The sequence below is a fragment of a genome, unplaced genomic scaffold, assembly GCF_019419815.1.
Source record: "Pyrus x bretschneideri cultivar Hongxiangsu unplaced genomic scaffold, Pyrus_bretschneideri_v1 Contig8, whole genome shotgun sequence".
In the NCBI taxonomy this organism is placed as follows: domain Eukaryota; kingdom Viridiplantae; phylum Streptophyta; class Magnoliopsida; order Rosales; family Rosaceae; genus Pyrus; species Pyrus x bretschneideri.
In genome coordinates this window covers 6,371,245-6,389,456 of record NW_025999820.1, presented here as the reverse complement: position 1 = coordinate 6,389,456, position 18,212 = coordinate 6,371,245, and the positions used below count along the sequence as shown (strand labels likewise).

At 37.6% G+C, this 18,212-nt stretch overlaps 3 protein-coding genes across 3 annotated transcripts; 2 read left to right on the top strand and 1 right to left on the bottom strand.

Annotated features, from left to right (window-relative positions):
* Positions 1-409: 409 nt before the first annotated feature.
* On the bottom strand, positions 410-3,991 carry LOC103967604 (NASP-related protein sim3). The gene is made up of 6 exons (XM_009380874.3): positions 3,634-3,991; positions 2,715-2,959; positions 1,724-1,930; positions 1,498-1,588; positions 1,079-1,352; positions 410-991 (listed from the first exon to the last, which is right to left on the bottom strand). Exons 1-6 carry the CDS (start codon positions 3,930-3,932, stop codon positions 659-661), a joined length of 1,449 nt encoding a protein of 482 aa, XP_009379149.2. The 5' UTR covers positions 3,933-3,991; the 3' UTR covers positions 410-658.
* Positions 3,992-4,852: 861 nt separating this feature from the next.
* On the top strand, positions 4,853-5,523 carry LOC103967605. Its single transcript, XM_009380875.2, has one exon. The coding sequence runs from the start codon at positions 4,908-4,910 to the stop codon at positions 5,379-5,381; it is 474 nt and encodes a 157-aa protein (XP_009379150.1). The 5' UTR covers positions 4,853-4,907; the 3' UTR covers positions 5,382-5,523.
* Positions 5,524-5,593: 70 nt separating this feature from the next.
* On the top strand, positions 5,594-7,766 carry LOC103967606 (thioredoxin-like protein HCF164, chloroplastic). The gene is given in 5 exon segments (XM_048575368.1): positions 5,594-5,952; positions 6,352-6,493; positions 6,496-6,569; positions 6,908-7,011; positions 7,137-7,766. Coding segments are annotated over 5 exon segments (774 nt in total). The 5' UTR covers positions 5,594-5,781; the 3' UTR covers positions 7,420-7,766.
* The last annotated feature ends 10,446 nt before the right edge of the window (positions 7,767-18,212 follow it).

The window sequence follows — 18,212 nt, the reverse complement described above, 5'->3', positions numbered from 1 at the left end:
CGTTACAAGATCCATTAATTCCTATATGTAAGATCTAAATGTTGATTTTCTAGATCACTCAGTGCTATGTACTATGAAAGAAAAATTGCAGAATTTCATTTCACATTTCATTCTCCCTTTAACTTTTCTTGATTACATTATATAAAAGGGTAATACTAGGAAGACTAAATTTTAAAACTAAATTTTATAAACTAAATGATACTTTACTTGGACACAAACAATAAAGGCTAAATTCGCCCATCGATTCATGAACTTGTAACAACTTTTTTCTTCAGTAAATAGACATGATAAATTCTGAAGACGAAACCCTAAGTAAATGGAGCTTGCAAGATTATGATCAACCAGGAAGAACGTTGAAAAAAGAGAGCATTTCTAGAACTTTGATTAGTATGAGAAAGAGATGGTATGCTAACCTTCCAACTTGTACATTACCATTTCTTCGAAATCGAACACAAACCAGCATGAACTTTTAGTCAAATGGAAACACGGGCAGTGAGGTGTTCACAATCTCAAATCTAAATAGTATGGTCTATCATCATACAAAAATCTACAAGTCAGCTTAAACTTTAATAGGAATTACTCCGCATATAATACTAGAATCCAGAATCTAACCAAGATTTCTCAATTCTGTCCATACATTTACCGGAATCCATGACCTTCACGACACGTTGCCCTCACCCTTATCTTCCGATGAATCCAAAGCAGGCTTCTTCGATGCGCTTGATTCTCCCGAGCCTGCGTTCATCAACACTCGCTTGACTCCTCTTCCCACCACACCAAGATGTGTGACTCCAGAAGCTCCATTTGTATGAGCAGTAGAAACAGTTGGGGAGTCGAAACCTCCATTGTTGTCAGCAGTTCCCATCCTTGAAGAGCTCACCACTGCTGAAGATTCACTTTTCTCAGTCCCTTTTGCCTTGGCAGATGCTAATCCCAGAATCTCAGCGAGAATGGATTTTGAGTTTGACGCCAACTGTTGCAGATCTTCAAGCTACATGCTCAAGAATACAAAAATCAGAAAATATAAGCCTGAATGTTTTCCAATTTTAAAATTAAGGTTGAAAAAATTATTAGAAACCTTCTTTTCCAGATCTCCAGAGAGTTCAGTTAGTGTTTCAATCTCTGCCTGTTTATCCGTCACATTATTATCAGACTCGGTAACATTTGAGGTAAGCGTGACACCAGGCTCCAATACAGAAGCAGACGACGATGTTGTGGACTCCGAGAAACTCCTTGATTCAAGCATGAGCCGCCGCACACGAGACCTACAGGTTGATATAGCCTTCTGGCAATACGGAATGGCTTCCTCAGGCTCGGAGCCAATCTCTAGACACAAACATATTCGAAAATTTCTGAATTCTCCAGTTAAGGTCATGAGTCCCTTACCCAGTGGGAACGGGAGAAACCCAAATAAAATAAAACAAAAATATAGAAAAGGATCTGTTATTAGTAACAGTTATGAACTCAAAGGCTGTATGTCGATCTTGAAAAGGATACAGTTCAGCTATACGTCGGCTATCAGGCTCAACCAACCGCTCCAAAATGGAAAGTGCTTTTTCATAGTCACTGAGAGAAGTTTGAATGTCCTCTACAAGGAGACACAATGTAAAGCCAAATAAGGTATTTTCAAAAGAAATGCACCAAAAAATTATAGTGAAGTTCAAGAATCTCTTCGATTACGATATACAGATCTCAATTCAACTAAACTGAGCACATAACATACCTCTTTCCAATGCAACTTCTGCCAAAGCTGATAATATGTCCACCTTCTCCATTGTGTCAGCCGGGTGTTTTTCAACAATAGCTCTTGCTACATCTAGCATTTTCCATGCCAAATCAAGGTCAGTTTCATCTTCATCTGCATCTGCTTCAGCCAGGTCCGCATCATCGCTATTCTCACCATCTTCATCCTGGTCTTTTCCACCAGAAACTGCATCAGAAAAGGAAATGAACTGTTAAACTTCATAATGCAATGATAACAATAATGATGAGATATCCTCAATAATCAGTTTTGGGACAGAAAGTATCATCTGATACAATCTGTGTATACCTAAACTTATGTCCTTATATCCTTCTCAGCTATTTAGACTCTATTTCTCCATATCTTCCATGGAATTTAATGTCACATGAGTTTCTTAAACACACTAAATGACTATCTAAAACATTGACAATATGATGTTACGTTTCCTCAAATATCTAAACTAGAAGACATGACAAACACAAACACAAACACAGGATAGAAGTCTAGATTTTTTCTACCGGTTTATCAATGGGCAAAACAGTGTCTCTTGACAGATTTTATTATCCCTACACTAAAATACGATATGAGACTCATGATCTGTTCCCAAACAGAAGGCATGACTCATTTGATTTTCCAATGGATTTGAAGTTGAAGAGTTGGAGTGGAGCAGATCTGTGTGAGCAGCTACGGTGCCACCAGGAGAGGTAGACAAAGTGTCTCATGTGTATCAACAGTAGTCAACGATGCCAATTTTTACAGGAGTACATGACTAGAATCTCATTACATTATATGTGATGAAGACATCATATTCATACATGTGCAACATTTATGCAAAAAACAAAGAGCTACATTGAATAGCTTTTACTTTTAGTTAAGATGGTTTGGAATTCAATGCCCAATCATTCATAAATGTTCATGATTGAGAAATGTTCTATTCGACAATTATACTCAACAATAATTACAAATGACATACCACCATCATCAGCTGCTCCCTCCTGATTACTCAAACTTGCATCCTGTTCGGCATTACATGAAACAGAAGCTGTGGAAGATTCACCATTTACACCATTCTTAGCAGATTCTTGCTGCGACTCGTCCTCCTTCTTGGGTACAGCACCCAATGGATCAGTCTCCTCTTGAGCTTTGTAAAGCAATGCACATCCATATTTATAGTACGCACTGACACACTGAGGAGCAAGTTCACCGAAATGTGCAACCCTGGATTTATTGACATAATCAATAGTAATTACTGATTAGCATACCTAATGCGCTTCTGAAAAAGAGGAGCACCTAAGAAAAGCACACAGGCAATCTGTGAATTAACTAATGCAGATTTTATGAGAGTACAAATAATAATAAAAATTTAACTACAACATGAATATGAAAGAAATGCAATGGTTAAACAAATGCAATACAATATAACAGAGTCTAAGACCTTAACTAATGTATCTTGCGAATATGTAAATTTTTTAAGCCATGGTTAAACAAATGCAATACGATATAACAGGGCAAAGGAATTGGACTCCAACAAATGCACAATTTGGCAACCAAATAGTTGTATTAGCAGGGCTCAACAGCACAATACAAAATCTTCAAAATATGAAAATGAGTATACCGGCACACTGGCTTGACTAACGAAAGAAATGCAAATTGAAAAAGAATAATTCAAATTGTACAATCCCTACAGAGTCTAACACCTTTACCGACGGCAACGCAACAAATCAAAACTGACCAAAAGTTAGGGTTTATGAGGGAAGCAAAATCCAAGAAATATTAACAAAAGCAACAATATTTACAGCATCACATACACCCGAAATACTCAATTTCTAAGAAAACACGAAGAATGTTACGTAAGGCAAGCAAGGAAAATCAGGGAAATAAAAAACCCTAACCTGATTTCCAAGGCACGGCTGAAGCACTCGGTGGCTTCGCCGTAATTAGAGTGCTTGACCGCCTTGGAGCCCTTCTCAATCAGCTCGTCGGCGAACTCGAGCGACTTTTCACGATCTCCATCGGAGCTGACAGCTGAAGCTTCCGCGCGGTCGTTGTTGCAAGTGGACTCGGCGCCTCCCTGAGCTACCTCCGTGATGGTGGCCTCATTCGACCTCTGTGCCTCCAGCGCGGCGGTTTGGGTTAGGGTTTCGCTCGCCGTCGCCGTCGCCGACGCCGACGCTGGTGCTTCTTCTACCATCGTTTCAAAAACCCTCTCTTTCTTGGCGCAAAAACGTAGAGAACTCGATCAGAAAAAAACCCCGAAATTTTTGTAGAGGGAAAATGAAAATGAAAATGAAAACCTCGTTTTTGTCTTTTATGAACCTCGAAACGGAGCATTTTGTTGCGTTCTGGTGCGGTCACAATGCCAAGGGTATATTCGTCATTTAAATAAGAGTAAATTCCAGCAATTGTCTATTCACTTTAGCTTAATTGGAGCAATGGTCTCTCAACTAAAAATCCATTACCATTGGTTGCTCAACTCATTAAAACGTATAGCTATAATCCCTTAACTAAAAATCCATTACCATTGGTCCCTTAACTTTAATTCAACTAGAGAAATGGTCCCTCAACTTTAACCCAATTGAATCAATGGTCCCTCAACTTTAACCCAATTGTAGCCACACATTTTGATGAGTTGATGAACCCCAATTGTAGCTACACCTTTTGAGGGATGGAGCGGAGGTCCTTTCAACATAATTCATTTTGACAAATTCTGACGAATTTGATGAAAATGATCATAGCTACACTTTTGATGAGTTGATGGACCCCAATTGTGGCACTAGTCCTTTCAACATAACTTATTTTTGACAAAATTTTAACAAAGTTGACGAAAATGACCATAGCTACACATTTTGATGAGTTGAAGGACCAATGGTAATGAATTTTTAATTGAGAAACCATTACTCCAATTTGATTAAAGTATAATTTAGTCATTAAATAAAAGGGAACTAATGAAAAATGCTTGAAAATTTTAAGTTTTAATGAAAAGAACAAAGATGTGTTGTAAATAAATAGTACTAGAATTGACTGTTTAGAATAAAAATTTAATTATTTTTTGTTAAAATAAATAATATTAAAAATTTTTCGTTAAAATTCTGTAAATAAATAACTCGAGGATTTAGTTAGTTAGCGTGTGGTATCAAAATTCGCAAAACTTTCAGAGAGAAAAGACATGGCTGCGAGAGCTTCAGTACTCGCTCTCCACCCAGCGCGCAATGCGCACCGCAGCTCCTCCTCCTCCCCGGCGCACGTTCCGAAGCCTGCGCCGCCGAGTGGACTCGCATTATCCGGGCGGAGACAGCTGGCGCTGTCGCTGACGTGGACGGCGGCGATTGCGGCTGTGTGTGCGAAGGAGGCGAAGGCGGAAGACATCGGGCTGTTTGGGCTGAGGAGGAAGGTGAAGGAGGCGGAGAAGGAGGCGGAGGTGATAGTGAAGGAAGGGATTGAGGCGGCGGAGAAGGGGCTGGAAACGGCGGAGAAGGGGCTAGAATCGGCGGAGCTGGGGATTGAAACGGCGGAGGAAGGGGTGGAAGCGGCGTTGAGCTTCGGGGGTTTGGCGCAGGCTGGAGCGGTGGCGGGAGCGGAGGTTGCGGGGGTTTTGGTGGCAACTTCGGTTGTGAGTGGGATTCTGGGGCCGGAGCGTTAGTTAGAAATCGTTAATTGAAATTTCGATTTCATTTGTATCTGTTCGTAATTTTTCTGTGCGAAATCTGGATTAATGGGATTGTACTGTAAGTTGTAATCTTGAAGTATTTAATTGCGAGCTAATGAAGGAGAATTATTGCTAATTATGCATGTAATTACACGACGATGGTGGATTTCGTGAGGCTCTGCGTTTGGCAATTTGTAGGGCATTTGTATGTGCCACGACGACGGATGAGGAGCACCATTGCTTTCATAAAAATCGTAAAACCAAAAAGTCGTTAAAGAGTGATGATCTCGTACTCAACTAAAGATGGCGCCAAAATCCAATTCCTTTCACGCTAACTACAAATGGCTTACTGCAAATTACAAAAGAACGCTGGCAGATTATCTGCAAATTACAAATGGCTCGCGTGGCTTCCAACCCAGTTGGCTTCCATAGATTCCGGCCATGTTTCCAAACTCCTCCACTTCCCCGCTACGTTAAACCCTCTATCCACTTCCCAACCCACCACCGCCGATTTCCGACCGTTTCTTGCCAGCAAACCCCCAATCCATCCGACCCCTCCACGACGGTACGCTCTTTCTTTCCCTCCAAAATCTCCCATCTTTCTCGCGTAAACCAGTATTTGCACGACTGTAAATTGTTCCCTTTTCAATAATTTGCATGTTTCCCGATTTATCCTCTCTGGGTTTCAGCTGTGAAGCTTAAAGTTGTTGTTTTGATGGAGAAAGTTGGAATTTCCGTGATTTCTACATTTATATGAAATTTAGGATTTGGGCAACCGAAAATAGTTATTATCTTGATAAGATTCTTTTTTTTAGTAAAACTTCCCTAAACTATCCTGCATGTCCTTGGTTTCGTTAATCGTTGCGTATCTGAATCGTTGTTGGCTCAATTTCTTGTTCGAAGAGTTTTTCGAGTTGAATTTACTTTGTGATTGGTGCTGTGTTCATCAACTATTCTGATTCAGGAGAAGTCAGTTGTTGAGCCAGTCTCTGGCAGTGATACCAGCAGTCAAGCCACGAGTTCCTCCACGAGCTCTGGCCCTCCGGAATTTCCAAACAAGAATACCAACAGGCAAGTAGCGGTGGTTTCCACTCTTGCAGCTCTGGCACTTTCTTATCCGCAAGGCTCCATTTTGGTGTTTCTTTGAAGGACCTCTCCGTTGCGGCATTACCTTATGAAGAGATTCGTTCGATTTGCCATTCCCTTTTTACTCTGTCCTAGCATGATTGAGAACCTAGATAAGTATAAACCCTCAAACAATAACATAGATGTTTTAAGCACAAATGAACCATTTCAGTAGTGAGGTTCAGACCTTATTCCGCAATGAATTGTAATTTGCAACGGGATTTTTATGCTCTAACTCGGAGAATGTAGTAATTTGAACGTACAATCACTCTAATTCCCTTGTCTTCAGTCATCTAATTTGTGTTTTCCAGCATGTACATGTGTGTTAATGAATCTAGACATGATCTTCAATGTGAATAGTTTCTTACGATCTTCTGTAATTTATCGCTGATTAGGCTCTTTCAAATGGGAAGCCTACTGTTGTTGAGTTCTATGCCGATTGGTGTGAAGTATGCAGGGAATTAGCTCCAGATGTCTATAAAGTTGAGCAGAAGTATAAGTATGATCTTCAAGTTCTGACTTTTTATTACTTAAAATTTGCATCTCTACTAGAACGCTTCACAGTTTCTTCTTTTAAAGTAGATCTACTATTATTTTTCATTATTCACCAATTATTGTGCGCAGGGGTCGTGTAAATTTTGTTATGCTGAACGTAGACAACACAAAGTGGGAACAGGAGCTTGATGAGTTTGGTGTTGAGGGAATTCCACACTTTGCGTTCCTAGATAAAGCGGGAAACGAAGAGGGTAACGTAGTAGGCAGGCTTCCAGAGAAGTACCTGCTTGAAAATGTGGATGCTCTCGCCCGTGGAGAAGCTTCCATACCTCACGCTCGTGTAGTGGGGCAGTTTTCAAGTGCCGAAGCCAGAAAGGTTCACCAAGTTTCTGAACCAAGAAGTCACGGATAGGTGCTCGCTAATTTTGGAGTAGAACCCATTAATTTGTTTAAGGATTAGGTATAAAGGTAATGAGTATCCACCTAGTGGGTTAGTCGATACAATAACACTGCATGTCTTTGCATTTAAGGTGGGACTCAATCTCGATAGTCTTCGACCTGCAGGATAAACATCGCAAAGTGATATTGGTTAGCGGTCCTGTTCATATGCCTCTTGTAAGTTATTTGACCTACTCTCGCGACTCATAGACCTCGAATTTTACTTCAATTGTAAAGTCCCGTAGAGGAAGGGAGTCCTTGTATTGCAACTTCAACACTTTGCTAAGAAATATTTCGTAATACATACCTTTCTTGAATGAATTCTTAGTGGAGCTTCTCTACTTGTGGGAATGAGTATTTTGATGGTTTTGGACACCCCATAAAGCACAACTAATAGATTGATGGTTTTGATAACAATTAAGATCCTGATAACAAACCGCATTTATTTGATACATATTAACGACCAAGTGATCTACAATTTGATTGATATTTTAACAAAGATGTATTTGAAATGACAATTAAGAAAACCAGCGGCGTCCACTATGATTGAGAAATTGTTGATCACAAACGAGTTGAAGAACCCTTCATCATATGGAAGCAAGCGTCGAACGAGGAGCTGCAGAGAACCATGATCCAAGTGATGAGGAACATGGAAAAAGTTGCAATAGACACCAGAGGCGAGATCAACAAACTTTGCAGTGCTACTCAGGAGTTGCAGACAAAGCTGGAGACAAAGTTTTCTTTCTCATCAAGTAAGCAATACCAAGTCTACTGCCGAGAGACCCAAGCCTATATATCATCAAGGGAGGGACTATATATTGTACGACAGTTCACAGATGAATTTTGATTGATTTTGAATGTGGTACATTGAATAAATAAACTGGCCCTTGAATGAATTTTTGCAGTCTTTCAATTTGTCTACGTATAATTTAATTGGGGTGTTTAACAACTGATAATTTCGTGACTTAATCATATCAATGCTCCCGTAAAGCGTAAGTTAAATCACACATTGTCTACGCATCACAATGACTTGTCTTGCCTTGCTAACTGAAACTAGTGTCTGAAATTCTTTCGTCTGTGTTGTAAACTAAATCAAAAACCAATCAAGCAATAAACAAAGCACAACGATTTCAAAGTTCATCCAATATAGGAGTACCTCTCTAACAACATAAGCTTTATAGATTACCAACAAATACAAGAGAACTCACAAACACAAAGTGTTCTCAAGTATACAAATTTATGCCTCTCAAAAACTCTCACACACAAAACTCTATCTCACATCCATCTATTTATACTAATAGATGTCATAGGTTTACACAAAGTCCCTAGAATATAGGAAACCAAATCCTATACTAAAACCAAATCCTAAACCAACTAGGAAACACAAATCCAAATATCTTGCATCTAAGATATCCTAATCCTTGTTTGATTCTTGTTTTAGTTTAGGCATGATTTAATGCCAAATCCAACAATCTTCACCTTGGCATGAAATCCACAACGAGGCATCAAACAACTTCCGTTGCTCCACCATATCGCAAGATCAAACTTGCTTCAATTGCAGCAAATCCAAGCAGTGCTCGAACTTAGCTGTATTAACCACCTTTGTCAACATGTCAGCTTGATTATATTTTGTAGCAACCTTTTTTAGATGAATCTCACCTTCAGCTACCACTTCTCTCTCAAAATGATATCATGCATCAATGTGCTTAGTCCTAGCATGATGAACCTGATATCTGGCCAAATAAATTACACTTTGGCTATCACAATATACATCTAACTTGTGTTGTTCTACACCTAAATCTCCTAACAACCCCAGAGTCCACATTGCTTCTTTGATAGCTTCAACGATCGCCATGTATTCTATTTTTGTGGTTGATGGTGCCACCGTTGGTTGTAATATTGATCTCCAGCATATAGGCCCATTTGCCATAGTAAACACATACCCAGTCGTCGATCTTCTCTTGTCTAAGTCTCCAGCAAAGTCTGAGTCCACATATCCAATTGAGAACTTATCAATTCCTTCATCACATCTTTCAAAACAAATACCTTTGTCCCTCGTTCCATGTAAATACCCTAGTATCCACTTAACAACATTCCAATGCTCTCTTCTAAGATTATGCATGAATCTACTAACAATTCCACTTGCATGTGCTATATCAGAATGAGTACACACCATAACATTCATTAATCCTCTAACTAAATTAGCATATGGAATACCATCCGTCTTTATCTTTTCTTCATCAGTTTTGGGACATTGTTGACTGCTCAACTTGAAGTGAGGACCTAATGGAGTTCTTACAGGCTTAGTGTCTTTTGTTACTCCAAACTTTTGTAACAAGTTCTCAAGATATTGCTTATGAGACAAACACACTAAACCTTTTTGTCTATCCCTTGTGATCTCCATTCCCAATATTTTCTTGGCTTCACTGAGATCTTTCATTATGAACTCCCTTCTCATTTGCTCCTTTAACTTTTCTATCTTTGAAATATTGCTTGAGGCTATGAACATGTCGTCCACATAGATTAACAAGTACACGAACGAACTATCTTTCAACTTCTTGTGATAAACACAGTGATCATAGTGACTTCTTGTATAGTCTTGACCCTTCATAAACTTGTCAAATCTTAAATACCATTGCTTGGGCAACTGCTTCAAACCATAAAGAGATTTTCTAAGCTTACAAACCAATCTTTCTTTGCCCTTCACTTGATACCCCTTGGGTTGTCTCATATAAATCTCTTCATCCAAATTACCATGAAGGAATGCAGTCTTCACGTCTAGTTGTACCAATTCAAGGTTGAATTGTGCAACTAGGGCAAGCAATATTTGAATGGAGGAGTGCTTAACCACAGGAGAAGAAAATCTCATTGTAATCTATTCCCTCATTCTGAGCATATTCTTTAGCCACTAGCCTAGCTTTAAATCTTACCAAGCTCTTGTCATCCACATCATCATTTTTTTTTTTTTTTTTGCATAAATCCATTTGTAGCCAATTGCTTTCCTTCCTTTAGACAGCTTCACCAATTCCCAAGTCTTATTCTTGTGAAGGGAGAGCATTTCATCGTCCATTGCATCATGCCATTTACTCCATTCTTCACAAATTACTGCTTTTTCAAAATCAGTGAGAATTTAAGCCTTAATTACTGGCAATGCATATACCATGTAAGCAATGCAATCTTTATATCTTGCAGGTAAGGATATGTCTCTTTTTCCCTTCTTTTTGGTTATGCAATCATCTTGTATCTTTAGTTCTTCTGATGATGTTTCTTCTTCGTGATCACTCTCTTCATGTTCAAGTTGATCACCTTATCTTTGTTCTTCCATAACTTCCTTACTTGGTTGTGAATTCACAATTACTTGTTCCTCAAGCTCCACCATCTGAACTTCTTCCTTCAATTTCATGTGACTTTCATCAAATGTCACATCTATATTTACTATAATCTTGTTCAACTCAGGACACTGAAGTCTAAAGCCTTTCACACCACTGTTGAATCCCATAAAGACAGTTTTCTTGACTCGTGGATCCAGTTTGTTTTCCATCACATGAAAGTAGGCATTGCATCCAAACACTTGTAGCTTATCATAGTCATGAGCTGGTTTTCCAGACCACACTTCAATGGCTGTTCCACCCTTCAATGTTGTTGATGGTAGTCGATTAAGCACATGACATGCATAGCTCAAAGCTTCTACCCAAAATCTCTTTGGCAACTTCGCTTGAGATAGCATGCAACAAACTTTCTCGAGCAAGGCCCTATTTAGTCTCTCTGCAATCCCATTCTGTTATGGAGTATGTCTAACACTGAAATGCTGAGTAATCCCTTCCTTTTTACACACTTTAAAGAAGGGATCAGAGGTATATTCCCCTCAATTGTCATTTCTCAATATTTTAATCTTCTTTCCAGTCTTGTTCTCCACCATGTTCTTCCATTCTAGGAAGATGTCAAGAACCTCGTCCTTTCGTTTCATCATATATATATATATATATCCATGATCTGTGAAAGTAGTCATCAATAAAAGATACAAACCATCCTTTTCCACCTAAAGAAGAATTCTTTGCAAGCCCCCAGACATCAGAGTGAACATAGTCCAAATTCCTTTCGCTTGATTAACAATTGAGCCAAATTTCACCTTTGTTTGTTTGCCAATAATGCAGTGCTCACAGAACTCTATCTTTCCAGTTTGTGCTCCTTTTAAACACCCTTACTTGATCAATCATTGCAATGCTTTTTCTCCTACATGTCCCAACCTTATGTGCCATAATGCAGACAAGTCGCTTTTATCACTTTGCACTTCATTAGTTACCATAGCCACTCCATTTTCCAATGTCTTTCCTTGTAGCATATAAAGTAAGCCATTTCAAGGCTCTTTCATTATGACAAGTGCTCCTTTAGCAACTTTGAGCACGTTTTTATCGGAGTAAAACTTGTAGCCTTGTGACTTGAGAATGCCTAGTGAGATAAAAATTTTCTTTAGATTTGGGATGTACCTTACACCATGCAATTCTCGAATCAATCATCATGATGCTTGATCCTGATGCTTCCAGTTCCTTGAGTTGCACATAGGTTATCATCTCCTATATACACAGTTCCATTCATAACTTTGAAGCATGAAAACCAATGCCTTTGAGAAGTCATGTGATGAGTACAACCTATGTCGAGCACCCACTCTTTCATATAATCCACATTGCTCAATGCAGTTAGGGCATAGACAAATTCCTCATCCTCGACTTCAACCATATTTGCTTTTAAGTCGTCTTTCTTCTTTTTAGTATTTTCTTTGATTTTAGGGCAGTCCTTCTTCCAGTGTCTTTTTTCATGACAAAAAAACAACTCATCTTTGTCCAAGAACTTCCTATTCTTTGAGACTCCTTTAGTATAAGACCTACTACTTTTCTTGTACGAAGCTTTCTTTTTCTTTCGATCTCCCTCTCACCATCAAAGCTTCAAAGTTATTCCTTTCTTGCCTGTCAAGGTGTCTCACTTCATGATTCATAGGAGCACTTGAGATTTCATCATACTTAATTGTCTTTCTGCCATAAATCTAAGTAGTCACGAAAGGCTCATAGGATTCAAGCAATGAGTTTATCAAGATCAAGGCATTGTCTTCATCTTTGATTATCTCTTCACGATTTGCCAATTCAGCTAAAAGCTTGTTAAACTCTTCTAGATGGCCAATCATCTTCGTGCCTTCTTTGTATTGGAACCTGTACACCTTGCTCTTGAGATGCAGTTAATTCTCTGCACTCTTCTTCATATATTTTGTCTCCAATGCAGCCCACAATTCCTTCGCAGAAGTTATGTTCATCACACCATTATCTGTTGTTTTCCCAAGCATAGCCGAATTGTAGGACATGCATGAGCATTCAATCTTTCCCATTCTACTTTTTTCATCGAAAATGGCATGTCTCCTAACACAACAACCAAACCTTGTTGTATTAGGACATCTCGAACCTCACATTGCAAGATAGCAAAGTTGTTCGTTCCATCAAATTTCTCAATTCAAATCTAGCACTCTGACTCGTCGTCTTGGTTCTACTAATGCCAGACTTTTCTTCAACATCATCCAGTGGTAGAATCACCAGTGTTCGTCATTTCTTGATAGTCACAACTCACGTAAAAACTTAAGCTCTTGATACCACCTGTTGTAAACTAAACCAAAAACCAATCAAGCAATGAACAAAACACAATGATTTCAGAGTTCCTCCAATACAGGAGTACCTCTCTTACAACGGAAGCTTGATTGATTACCAACAAATACAAGAGAAGTCACAAACACAAAGTGTTCTCAAGTATACAAACTTATGCCTCTCAAAAACTCACACACAAAACTCTATCTCACATCCATCTATTTACATTAATAGATGTCATAGGTTTACACAAAATCCCTAGAATAAAGGAAACCAACTCCTATACTAAAACCAAATCCTAAACCAACTAGGAAACACAAATCCAAATATTTTGCGTCCAAGATATCCTAATCCTTATTTGATTCTTGTTTTAGTTTAGGCATGATTTAATGCCAAATTCAACAATGTGACAATTATTACATGTGATATTATCAATCTACTTATAGTATAATACATGTATTATCTATTAATAATATATCAAAGATTCACGAAACATCAAACTTCATTCCCATTTATAATATAACACGTGGATTAGAAAAATTAATAGAAACAAAAGGTAAACCAAATCTCTAATTGCATTAGATGGTAAAATGGTAAACCAATTAGGATAAGATTGGATTTGCTGTTATAGGACTCCCCCCTTCAACTATTCCAAAAGAGCCTGAAACCAGGACCTTAGTTTGATTTTTCCTAGACAAGGCAATTACAATTTAGACGTTAAAAATAATTCCAATTATATCACATACTTTACTACTTGTTGGATTCTTTGCTATGATTGCTATCACCATTGATTCTCTGATTAATCGAGGCTTAAATTTTCTTGTTATAAAAACGGAATAAGATGTAATTTGACATCATATCCCAACACAAAGTTGTATCTGACTTTTCAAACACATCGTTGGAAAATGGTAATCAAACTGCAGTCGTTTCTGTTTTGCATGGTCCTTGTTGCCCTCTTGGCTCTTACTAAATGTAAGTATATAACTTCGACCATGATTAGATTGAATAAATAATTTATTAGATTTAGTGGCTTGAATAAACAAATAGATGCCATGAAGAACATTTATCCTTTCCAATTCGCCTAAAACTTGTAGGATTGATAGTGATATGGAAGTTGTCATCTATTATATTTCTTTCTCAAAAGACATTAAATTCTATGAGTTATCTGAACTTTACTTATTTCGTTTACGGGTTATAATCTGAAGTATTTTCTTTTTTTTTTACTGGAAATTATAAACAGGTAATGGAAACAACTTTGATGTTACTAGCAACAAGAAGAGTAATGTGGTCGAGAATTCAATGGTGAAAGGTGATGAAACTGTGAATATCTGGGCCAGCAAACTGGAGCTATGCTCAGAAGGTTGTTCGTCAAGTCAGATTCAAAAATGTTGGTGTTGCGCCTTTAACCATGAGTGCTGGAGGTCTCTAAAAGAATGTCAACAAGTCTGTGACCCGCACAAATTAAATTTTAAACCCTAAACCCGTAAAGGGAAGATAATCCATGTATTGCACAATTTTATTAAGAAAATAATTTGAATATCAACGTCGAGAACCACATATTTCATCAACAATGTTGTTTTAATTTTTTTATACAAGCATATATTTTTTCTACACCGCTACTGTTTTTTATCATTTATTATTTTTTTTTATTTTTTTTTAATACAAGCAGATGTTGAGGAATAAGGATTATCGAACACCAAATGAGTAAAATGATAAAGCCGACTATACTAAATTGTTCTTATTTTTTTTTGCAAGCGATAGTCTACATTAAACTTATCTAAATTACGGAAAGAAAATTTAAACTTAAATTTAGAGGGAATAGCATATTACTCTAATCAACTGAACTCATTACAACTGAGTTGCATACTTGCATATGACTGTTAGATTGGTAAAATCCAAAGAAACTGAAACTGAGATTACTTGCCCTTGAAAAAAAAAAAAAACAATTAGCCAATTAATATCTTTCCAATTGAATAAACTGACCTAAAACTTCTTGTTATAAAGACCTAACAGTAATATTTTACTCGTATCACCACAAAGTTGTCTCTGCTTCCTCTAACATACAAATCAATGGAGACTGGTAAAGCAATCAAAATGCAGTTGGCTACAATTTGCATTATCTTCACAAGTCTCGTGGCTCTTACCGAAGGTATGCTTATCAAATAAACATTCACTAACCCTCTTGGTTTTTACATAATTTAGCTTTTATTAATTTGTTTTTGCATTTAACAATATGAGCAGGCAATAATGGCAACGATGGCGTTGCTGAGAAAAGTGATGCAGTTTATCAGAATATAAGGGAGAGAGATGATATTGTGAATAATATCCCGGACCGCCGCCGTCGACTAACATTTTGCAGGGAAGAATGTAAAAAAGCTACAGGTCTGGAATGCTGGTGTTGCGCCTTTCACCATGTTTGCTATCCAACTCGGGAAGAATGTAATGAAAACTGTCGCCTCTTAGCCCCTGTTCCTGCTCCTAGCTACTAGCTAGCTAGGCTAACTGATCATCACAGATAGACTATATTATTGTACTACTGACGCATTTTGCTTAGTTTTGAATGTGGTACAATAAATGAATAAATAATTTTGCGTGCGTCCTTATGAAGACTTTAATTTTGTACGAATCTTCCATTATTACATTCGTATACTTCAATTTGTAAGGGCGTTGTTAGCTCAATCGATTAATAATATTTGTCTTTGTATTCAAGATTTTATGTTCCAATCCCACATCTTTCAACATTGATTGTATCAAAATAATAATAATTAGGTGCCAAACAAGCCATTAGGCCATCTTCAACCGAAAGGTCCAGAGAGCCGAAAATAGTCCGAAAACCGTCTCCAACCGAGAGTTAGGCCAAAGGGATGTGAAATCTGAGAGGGCCTCACGGAATCGAAGAGGGCAAGAGGGCTAGAGGGCCGGCTGCCGGGCTGGCCAGAAAATAGAGCATTCCTATTGATTATAACCGACAGAAATATATTTATATTAAAAATTAAATGTATTTCTGTCGGTTATAACTGACATGATTGCTTAAAAAAAAATTTGAATACAATGGCTAGTCAGCTAGCCATTGTATTCAAAAAAAAAATCTTTGGGCCAATTTTTTTTTTTTTAAATTCTTAAAAATTCTAATTTTTTTTTCCCTATAAATACCTAAACCATTCATTAAATTTAAGTTCTAATTTTTTTGGTTTTTTGGGCCAGTTATCGTTGTAGTTTTTAAATTTAAGTTGTTGGATTTGAATTTAAGTTGTTGTAGTTTTTAAATTTAAATAATAAATTATGTTTGGCCCTATGGCCATTTGGCCCTCGGCTGAAGACCGTTTTTCGTGACAGGGCTAAAACGAGCCCTTTGGCCCTTGGTTGGAGACGGAGGCAAATATGACCATGTACTGTTCATTAAAATATTAATATCTTGGAGAATCTTGGAGGGCCAGAGGGCTAAAACGAGCCCTCTGGTCAGCCATTGGTTGGAGATGATCTTATATGTTTGTAATTCAGTAAGGGTGTTGTTAGCTCAATTGATTAAAAATATTTGTCTTAGTATTCAAGATTTTGTGTTCCAACTTTACATCTTTCAATATCAGTTTTATCTAAATAATAATAATTAGGTGTCAAACAAGCGATTAAGTGACTATACAGTTTTATCTTATTGCATAAAAATATTTGTCCGCCAGAGGGGGGGTCGGGATTTTCCATTTCTCCTAGGCAACTTGCTACCGTTGGAGGTGGGTTTCGTTGGAAAAGAGTGTTGGATATTTATCAATAATTAATGACAAATATATATGTATGTATGTATGTATGTATGTATGTATGTATGTATAGGAATAAATTTGAATATGCGAATAAACAATAAATTGCAACTAAATATATTGACAGAGTATGAATAAAATGAAAGTAATATCAAACAGATAAAATGACATCGAGGCTTGCGTACTGCAATGTCTTTAAAACATAATTTTGTCCCTACCCTATGCTTGTATTTCAATAGACGTCTGCTTCACTAGGATTTAACCATCTAAGTCAAGATCCTAGCACCAAAAAACATGACTTCTGATGAATGTCTTTGTGGTTTTCTCATACTGATAGAATTTGGTAAAATTCATAGGAAGAATAATTTATATTTCCTAAATGCAATGCAGATGGATGAATATATAATGTACGTATGCCTGCTCGCAACAGGTACAAATTTGGGATGCATCTTCTAGGAGGCATCTGCTCAGAAGGATGCGTTGCTCTTAGTACTCTTTCATCCTCCCAGACTTCATCCAAAAGGATGCGTTTGTTGATTTTAAAAAATATATAATTGATTCCGAATTAATAAAATAATTCAATATTAGATTAATATTAGAGCCCGAGCCCAAAGCCCATATTAATTTATATATAATTATCACACCCCAAAGCTCAAATCCAAGGTGTCCAATTTTGCTCTCTATGGTCCATCCTTCCATTCACTTGGTAAGAGAGACAAAGTGTTACAAAGTGGGAGAAACTTTTAGTGATGAGCAATGTGAGACAATGAGATAGAATGAGATGTCTACTTAAAAACTCCAACAAAAGGTCCATCTGCTGAAGAAAGACCACCACTGTAGTTGCTCTTATGGAGAGGAACCCCACAAAGAAAATGAGTGCATAAGGTTTGAGCGTTACATGAAGAAGCAAGAGCCATTGGCGATCAAGTACGATAAGAAGACTGGCCAGTTGGTGTCTTAGGCCATCTCCAACCGATTTGACCAGAGGGCCATAGGGCTAAAAATAGCTCGAAATGACACGAAAACCGTTTCCAACTGAGGGTTAGGTCAAAGGGCTTGTGGGCCCCATCGAGCCAAAACCACCAAATCAGGCCAGCAGGTTGGCCATCTCCAGCCAGCCAAATGAGCCCAACCCTTTTTTTTGTTTTGGACGAATTTTTTTTAAGAAAAAAATTTCTCACATTGTTTTCACCATTCTATCTTATCTCATTTTATTTCAATTCTTCACATTCTATTCTCTTCCAATAATCTTTCCTTTAATTTTTTCAATAATTTTCAAATGGTCACCTCTTTCAATAATCTTCCAATATGTCCGAAAATCTTATTTTAATATGGTAGTTTAATTTAATTAACTATATTAATTCAATTAAAATAATAAATTATGTTTG